Source organism: Pogonomyrmex barbatus, unplaced genomic scaffold (assembly GCF_055798465.1).
Source record: "Pogonomyrmex barbatus isolate J1 unplaced genomic scaffold, ASM5579846v1 scaffold5, whole genome shotgun sequence".
In the NCBI taxonomy this organism is placed as follows: domain Eukaryota; kingdom Metazoa; phylum Arthropoda; class Insecta; order Hymenoptera; family Formicidae; genus Pogonomyrmex; species Pogonomyrmex barbatus.
The window spans coordinates 9,214,561-9,223,696 of NW_028297149.1; the positions used below are offsets into that span (position 1 = coordinate 9,214,561).

Genomic DNA, 9,136 nt, shown 5'->3' on the forward strand with positions numbered 1-9,136 from the left:
GATCGTTGGACGTTATGCATTACAGAACGTTTATATTTTATAAATTACAGCGAATATTATCGCTGGCAATTGTAATTTTATATTTATACGAAATGCGAATAATTAATGGGCAAAGATGTGAATACAAGACATTGATGTATTATAAGATAAACGTCATCCATATAGCAAAATGGTTTTTGATGAAACTGGCAGTGTTACAGCTACAGCAGGACAGGTGTCTTACGTCGCTTCGTGCGATATGACGGTTGTCAAGATTCGAAGTGATGTTTCAAGGCAGCTCGGTGCTATCTTCAGCGTTGGTGCCTCTCGTGAAAGTTAATCTCGAGTTCAGCAGTGCGGAACGAGGCAGCGCGAATCTCCAGCCATGATGTGGCCCGCGTGAATTACGTGAATGACGATCAAATCTAATCCGTTATCCCATTGATCTTGTTACGCTCTGTCAACAGTCAGACAAAGCGATCGATTCACAATCTTCGGTTTGCCCGCACGAGATATGACGATTATGAAACCCAGCGTTGACAAAACTAATTTTAATGGTAAACACGAGCGAAGCGATACGAATAACCTGTCAGAAATAAATCACTTCGTTACCTTCGTCGTCATAGTAAATCACGGTTTATCGCAGTTTGTTATTTTTAGTACTCTCTCGACACTCTTCGGATACGCTCCATTTTATTAGGAACAAATTACTGGCAGGAGGTACGGAACTCGGGACTGTCCACTTCGAATCAACTGAATGAGAACGCAAATCATAATGTAATGAAGATCTCCCGTAATCGTCATAATGATAGCGTCGTAAATTAGCGATGATCAATAAATATCCCGACCTCGCGTTCGACGAGAATTACGATCGAGATTACCGCATCCGGAAAGATGCGGAAAATTACTATCGATCACCGAGATCGCCAAGAAAGAGATCTGCGATAGATCCCCGGGTACAGTTACAGGACGGTCTTTCGCGTTACGTGTTCCTCCTCGGATGTTCCACGCAAACGGAACGCGTTTTCGCGAGGGAGAAAAAGCATTGATAGATGGGATGGCTCATGTGTGCGAACGTACGTGAGTTCGCCGAGTCCTCTTGACTCAATTTTAATCTCTACCTAATGTCGATCCGACGAGAACTCGGAGTTTATAACTGATTTTACGACTTTCAGCTTTCGCGACGAGATTGGGTCCATACTCAAAAGCCCTCCTTCGTCTCGTGATTTTCTTCGAAACCGGATTGCATTCGCGACTCGAAGTTGATCTGTCTTTATATCGGCATCGTGACGCAACGATATTCGATCGAAATATAATAATTTTCTATAATTTGTTTGTCTTAAAACAAACGCGATTTTTTTAATCGTTTTAATTCTTATCGAGTTAAAATAATGACGGGGGGATGACAGTCAATTACAGTAACTTGGAAATATTACTTTGAACATTGTAATACCTCGGGTTTTAAAAGTCAGCATGGCTTGCTTCTGCGCGTTGTATCAGCATGATTTCTTATTACTGTCACAGTTGCGCAATTTTTGTTACATTGCAATTAGCGAATCTATTATTTAATAAATTCTATAATTTTTCCCTTCGAGCGTTGAGAAACTTAAGAAAATAATTTTTTTCGCATTGATCGTTACTCACCGTATTAGTGACGTCCGCCTGCATGCCTGAGTCGTCCTCGACCCCAGCTTTGACGAGATCATCTTCCTTCTCGTTGTCCGGGCTGTTCAGATACTCGTCGTAATCCTGCTCCAGACTTTTAGTCTTAGTGTCAACTGTCTTTCCATCCAGACGATCGTGACCCTTGACCGTACCACTGACTGTGTTCTTTGGGGATTTGTGCCCAACGGATTTGTCGATCGATGTCTCCACGGTTCGTTTATTTGCGAAATAATTAGATGTATTGTTAGATGTATTATTATTAGCAGCGCTTGTGAAGTGATCCAGCGGTTTAGAAATATTCCTCGGTTCGTATTTAAGATTTTTATAATCATCGCGCTTTGTGTGCTTATTCTCAATGTTCCGGTAATTCCTCTTGACGGTGCTCTTCGGAGTGGTCGGATCGTCAGACGTGAGTCTTCTGATGATGTCATCGTATGTTTGTAAGGGTGGTTTTGTCTCGTTCTTGTAGAAATCGTTGTCGAGCTCTTCCTCCTCGTTGTCCTCACTGTTCTCGTTTCCCTTGACATCGGTCTCCTTCCAGAAATTGTTCTCGTCCTCATCTTTATCATCCTCTTCAAGTCCGCCGTGATCCTCGTAATCCTCGTCCTCCTCTATCTTCCAATCGTCTTTCGGGAGATGATATTTCGACTCCGATGAGTTGGATTTTTTCTTCCAGTCGTTCGTCCACCTCATGCCGTCGCTACGATCGATGACGCTTTCTCGATCTTCCGGGCGATGCCTTCTCGCACCGTTCATCCTGTTTCTCCAGTCTCTCCCGAAAGCGTATCGCCTGGCGTTTCTCCACCACTCGTGGTGTTTATCGACCCGGCCATTTCCATACATATGCGACCGTTCATAATCTTCCTCCGTATAGTCGTCGAAATCCATGTCGCGATTGCGTGAAAACGCAGATTTATGATGAGTCCTGCCACGTCCGTATCGATAATTCTTTGCGTTGTATCGCGATGGAATTCTGCGCCTGTCGTTCTCGTCATACCAGCCGGTGTAATATCCATCGTGATACCTAGGCGGATAGCGCGGCTCGACCATCCGACTGTGATAACTCCTCTGCGCGGATCGATGATGCGATCTGGGATGATCGTAATACGATCGCGCTTCTTCGTAATCATCCTCATCGATCGGCTCCTCGGAGTCTCCATTGTACTCGTAGTCCACCTCCTGCCAGGGTCTCCTATCGAGCTCGTGATGACCCCTTCGATTCGAGGACTCATGTCTGTGCCTGTGTCGATGTCTCGTCTCGGTCGTTGACGCGTCCTCTCGCTGATGGTACCGGCATTCGACCACGAAGAGGCCGTAAGCCATCAGCAGACCTAGCAGCAGCAGCCTCTTGTCGCGCGTCATTTCGTCTCCACAGCACCGTTCACTTAGGTCACCTTACATCATCACGAGCCACGTGACTGCGACTTTAGCGCGGTCGCACTTGTCGATCACCTCTCGCTACTTTGCCGGTCGCGTGTCCTTCAGCGGCGCATCGAGCCGGCTCGATTGTCGAGCAACAATAACAACAGCAACACTCGCGACGATAGTTGTCGATATCGATCATTCCATCGAGCCAAAATGATGCGCCTCGGCGCCGTAACCTGCCGTTGAACTCGATGACGTCTTTTTTTTGCGATCAATCGACAACTCAATCGGGGAATCGTTAATTTTCTTTAACCACAAACTCGTTTTTACCCCCCTCTCTCTCTCTCTCTCTTTCTCTCTCTCTCTCTCTCTCTCTCTCTCTCTCTCTCTCTCTCTCTCTCTAAATTTAACCGCACATTGCGGTGATGTCGCGGCCAGGTTACAGTGACCACGTGGTGACCGCGGAACTTGAAACGGAGGGGCAATCTCTAGCGCGATTCCTTTTGGCGCGACTCAGTGTGACTGGCGATGTAGAAGATCAGTGCAAAACAGTACCCGTCACTGATTACTCGTATCACCTGAACGTCACAGAAAACACCGGATTTTATTCGCGATTCGTGACAATGTCATCTCGCGCCCCTAGTTGTTCCTCAGATTACCGATAGTCTTGAATAAGAATTTATCCTCTTGCTCTTTTTTTAAAAATGACTCTAAATCCGTGCTTGAGCTTTGCAAATCAAGAGTTCACAATCCACCAATTAAGTCGATTCGCTCATCATTATCTTTCAGACGATTCAATATCCACCTCCTCGGCGATCGATATTTTATTCATAAAATTATTATTTTCGGAATATCCGTTTCGCAAGTTTAAATGATTCGTATTATTTGATTCTGATGATCTTGGTGTCACAAAACTTTGCCGTTCATTATCTCATTTTCTCGAGAGGGTTAGTTTTTGTTATATCAACACGAATTCGATCGGACTCGCGGGAGGACACGCCGAATCGTATCGCAAACAGAATGTCGCGGACGACTGAGCCAGTCGAAGCGGCCGGCGGCCTAAGAGATCGCAGAAGGCATCGCGCATGCGTTCGCCCCTCACTACCGCCACCGGCCGTGGTATCCCGCTTCTTCGTCCTTCGCCTTTACCTCCGCAAGAAACCGCGCATGGAGTTTTACGGACCCCGCAATGATGCACCGTGAAACAATAGGCATCGGCATGGGAAGAGGGAGTGAGACAAGTCCCGCGGACGCAATGGGCCGCATCTCCGCCGGATGTATTTCGAGGGTGTACGTAATGTACCCCCCAAGAGCAGCGCTGCCATCCGGTCGTCGGATCGAAAAAAGTGAACTAATGACGGCTTTTCGACGGAAAGAGTGATAAGAAATAATCTTTCAGGCATCAAAATAGTATAACCAAAAATGATTTTCTCATATTTAGAATAATTATTTAGAATAAAACCACTTATGTTTTATAAATCACTTAAGCAAGAAAAGATGACATTTTCTCTTATTTTCCTGGATCTATCTTTAGGTAGTTTAACATATAATATTCTTTTCATAGCATGGTTTAAAAATTTATAGTAAGAAAAAAACAAGAACTTGAATGATGCCATATAAATTAGTGAGCAACAGTGCTCGAATAGCAATTATTATTATATGAGGTAACAAAAATATGAATAGAACGCTTATATTTTATAAATTTCATATCAGCTGGGAAAGAAAGGTAACTATAGTGATCTATTTTGGATGAAAATAATTTTTTATTGACTTGCCAAAGAAAAGATGACAAAAAGTGACTTTAAATACAGCACTGCAAGAGTCATTTCCGATTATTCGAGAAAACTTCCTTTTTGGTAATAGAATATAATAGAATAATGGAAAACTTCGGTGGTTTGAAAATAAATTTTTCCGGAAGTAATTTTACTTGTTATATGAAACGAATAAGATTTATCATCAGAATTTAACATCAAGATACGATTGCCAAGAATGAAAATGATGCTTAGCCTTGTCACACTCTGCCGAGTGATAGTTGGAGAACTGTGAACACAGGTGTGGTCACGCATCGGAATATAAATGGAATGTATAAATAGCGTAAAAGCTAACCGATATTTCGATCGAAGTATTTATCCATCGATATTTTTCGAATGTAGGGATCGTTGCGTTTTGATAGTGACATACTCATTTTATGTTGCGTTATTCAGAAAATTGAAAAAAATCGGTGCAGATCGATATGTCGAGACTTCGTGGTCCTTGGTGTCACGCGTGTGTCGAAACCGGTTTTCAATTTATTTCGAATAGACATGACATTATCCGCATTAGACTCTCGTGGAGATTGCTTCTTGTCCGCGATAAAAGGCATTAAATTGATTTAATATCGAATAAAGCCCGTAGTACGCGTGTCGTTCCGTCTGAATGTATCTTAATCGCAAACGATTATAAAGTGGATTTAGATAAGGATGATATTTATCCTCTACTAGATCCTTAATTATGAAATAGAAAAATTATTCGACATTCTTAAGAATTCTTTAATTAAATTATGATAATGTTAAGTATGTACATTGCAGCAGCTATATAGCAAATTAAAATTTTTTAATATTTATTTTGCACGTAAAAATGTACAGTTTATTTATATAAATCGCATATTAACAAATTAGAGAAATATAATAATATTTGTACGAACATCGGGGAATTGTAATAAATGTTTCAAGGAAGAAATTGCAAATTAGATGGAAGCAAAAATATCTCTGAGAGATATATGGACGAGTTTAGAGTTAATGGATAGTCGATGTTAAATGTGCGTTATCGGACTGTCATCCATCTTGCTTTTGCGCAAATGTCATTTTGTTGCGAGCGATTATCCAACAGTCGCCAATGCTTTTAGCCGAAGGATGTATCGGGGGAGCTAAGGGGAAACATTTGAATTTTAATCCCTCGCGGGAAATCTTCTTTCTCCGATCTTCTTCGTCGCGTTCACGACATGTATAATGCACGGAACGTAAGTTTCTGTCGCGTCTCTCGATTTTACGATCGTCCGGATCGAACGACAGTCGACCGGCTGGCCTTTTCGCCGGTCGTCCCATTCACTTTCGCGCCGCCATTCAGAGATGGGATTCGGAGTAGAACGACAGCGCCGCGAAATCCGAATCGAAAAGAGAGAAAGAGAGGCATCGATGAAAAAGTAGGGGAGGGGAAATTTTGCCGAGATATACCGAGGGGAGAGGGGGATCGAGGAGGAAGCCGCGAGGGAGAATGCGAGAAGGAGGAAGATACCGATCGTTGATGCCGATCTTGCAACCGGTACAACAAGGACTGGTTTTTCGTCGCGCACGGAGGTCGGCAGGTGCTTTTTGCCGTCCCTTTAAGCCGGCCGCGATGATAAATAAATACAAGACAGGCCCTCCTCGCGGCTGTCACGTCGTGCTCCTGTTCTCGATCCGATCGATCGATCTGTAACGCGCGATCTGTCGCGAAGAAATGTCGCCGGGCACCACGCCAACCGGACCTTTACCGGTACGCCAGGAAGCTGGAAAAGGTGAAACGATCACGGTTCCCTCATCGCGAATCATTTTTGAAGATTCGCGTTGATTCTCCGTCATCAGGAAATAGAGTCACCTAATCGATTGTAGCGCACGTCTGTTTAACAATCCACACATTTTATCGACTTGCCGCATGAGAGATCGGTGAAAGCAGCACGTGAAATCAAGTCTTTTAATTTTCCTTCTTGCGAAAAGGAGGAGAATTCCATGTTACACGATCATTACAGCGTGTTAACGAAAATTGGAATTTGCATTTTACACACATTATCTTACGAAACGTCGGATGCGCGAAGATAACGAAATTGCCGTTACGTCATACGATCATTAAAATATTTCACGTCAGATTCCTAAATGTCGGGAGAGCGTGTGTAACGATGCGTCGGTCGCGGTGCAGAGGCGGAAAAATTGATTTTACAACGCGGCGTTTATCGGTCACGGCGCGACGTAGCCCGACGGTGGATTTCTATAATTATTTCACTTTCACGGCCCGTCGACGCTCGTCCGCGTTAATTTGTACATCCATTTGCCGGGACTCGCGAGGGGTGAACAAACGGGCGCTCGTTAACGCCGACTCGTTAAAATGCCGATTAAATCGCATCCGTCCGACGGAATTCGCGCGCCGCACGTGGAACGCGTGTAATCGCACGCCGTGCAGATTAACGTGGGGTGAGAGGTCCGACTGGTTAAATAAATTGCGTGGGGAGCGTAAGTAAGCTTTTTTTTTTTTTTTTTTTTTTTTTTAAGAATCTCTCACACATGTGCCATATTTCGGAGTCGCGGATCTTATTTACCGCGGCCGATGAGATGAAAGTCACGCTTGATCATAAAGCGTAACGAGGCAATTTATTCTTCCTGTTATTTTTTCATCGCCGACAGGCCTAAACGTGAAATATTTCCACGTTACACACGATCGGACAATAATGTCCGTATGCGTTTGCGAATACTTCGTTCCGCAAACGAGGACGGTATACGAGGACTCGCGCGATCGTACAGATAAAGAACGTCCGTAAGGAACACGCGTGATCGCGTGGAGTCTCATTAAGATTTTCCTGAACACGAAACGAGATTAGTCACGCAGATTAGAGCGAGCCTTTCGTGCTACGAGAGACAGACGCGAGATACCGATTTGCTCTACTTACAAGACGTAGCGCGGACCCGCTTCGAACGCACGTATAGTTTTTCATAAGTCACCGACTTAAAGGTCCGTGACGCCTGTCGTTCACGTCAACGTTCTCGTCCAATTGATTTCTCATGCACGAATATTTTTTAATTTTTTTTTTTTTTTTATATAGTTGGTATTCGTGATTAAAGGGAAAATCGAGGATTATTTAAAAATGAAATATGATTGATAATCGATTAATCGTGAAAATTTAATACGTCGGTTTTTTAATCTTTTTCAGATCAAGGTATTACGTCTTATAAAAATCACGCGAAAAGATGAAACGAACGTAGATTGAAATCTACGTTCTTTCGACCAAAAGAATGATTATTCATCCATCCAGAAGTCTTATCTTTTATAAGTCACAGATGTTCGTACTTCATAATATAGTTAGACTACTAATCATAATGTCATGTATGTTGAATACTTTCCTCGATTTTGTAAGATCAACCATTAATTTTCCATCCGATTATTTGAACATGGACGTTCCATCTGTTAGCATGAATGGAATAATTCATAACGTCATGAAATATAATCGCGCGTGAAAAATGTAAAACATGTAGCAAACACTTTTAGCGTAAAAAAACTGATCGCCTCGACACGTCGGTATTGTGAATTTACAAGCGAAAGATAACTACGCGTGATTTCTCTGTCAGCATATTGCACGATTTATGTACGCTTTCTGATTCGCGTTTTAGACCAAGTTCACCCGGGTTATCGCCGAAGATTATGCTTTTGGGTCACTTTACCATTTCGAGAAATCTCACTTTCTGTCTGCGATAGTCAATTGAATTTATATCTTTCTCCTATTATATGTAAGATGCGGTGACAAGCTGTCCTCTTTTTTTTTTATTCATACAACACGTAATACGTTCAAATTTCGATGCTCGTAAAAGCGAACATTGAAAACGGATTGCCGCACGAGCATCCCGAATAGATTCACCATAAGTACTCTCGACTTTCTTCGTTACAGAAATAAATCACGTTCAACACGCTAAAAGCAGTTGGATGGCAGAGGGATAGGAGAGACTGGGTTTGGAATATTCACATCTCTCTCTCTCTCTCTCTCTCTCTCTCTCTCTCTCTCTTCTTCCTCTTTTTTTCTATGTCTCAGAGAAAAAAGATGCGCGGAACACCCGTCGTGGCTGCAATCTCCGAGATGCGTTTTCGTCTGATGGTCGCCGCTCTCGCACACGTAGAAAATCCCATTTTGCACGGCGCACCTGCCGAGCGGCCACGCGAGATGGGCGACGAAGAACGCGTGTCGGCATCCGATTGTGATAACCGGAATAGCCTCTTCTGTAATTCCAAGGTCGCCGGCACTTCGTCGCGCGACCTTTGACACCTCGACCGCGGCGGAGACACCTCCCGCAATAATCCCGTGGGTAATCCTCTTCTTTCACCACGTTTACCTTGAGACCCGCGGCGT

The 9,136-nt window shown here is 43.5% G+C and overlaps 1 protein-coding gene and 1 long non-coding RNA gene across 2 annotated transcripts in view; one reads left to right on the forward strand and one right to left on the reverse strand.

The window, feature by feature from the left end:
* Window positions 1-4,068, reverse strand: part of LOC105427454 (uncharacterized) — an 85,981-nt gene extending 81,913 nt beyond the window's left edge. Inside the window, exon 1 of the mRNA XM_089082010.1 lies at window positions 1,624-4,068. Coding sequence (XP_088938136.1) covers window positions 1,624-3,006 — 1,383 coding nt within the window. The 5' untranslated portion in view covers window positions 3,007-4,068. The remainder of the gene's footprint in view (window positions 1-1,623) is intronic.
* The window catches only part of LOC148935433 (uncharacterized), a 115,442-nt gene that overhangs the window by 83,593 nt on the left and 22,713 nt on the right, over window positions 1-9,136 (forward strand). The gene's annotated exons all lie outside the window — the stretch shown is intronic.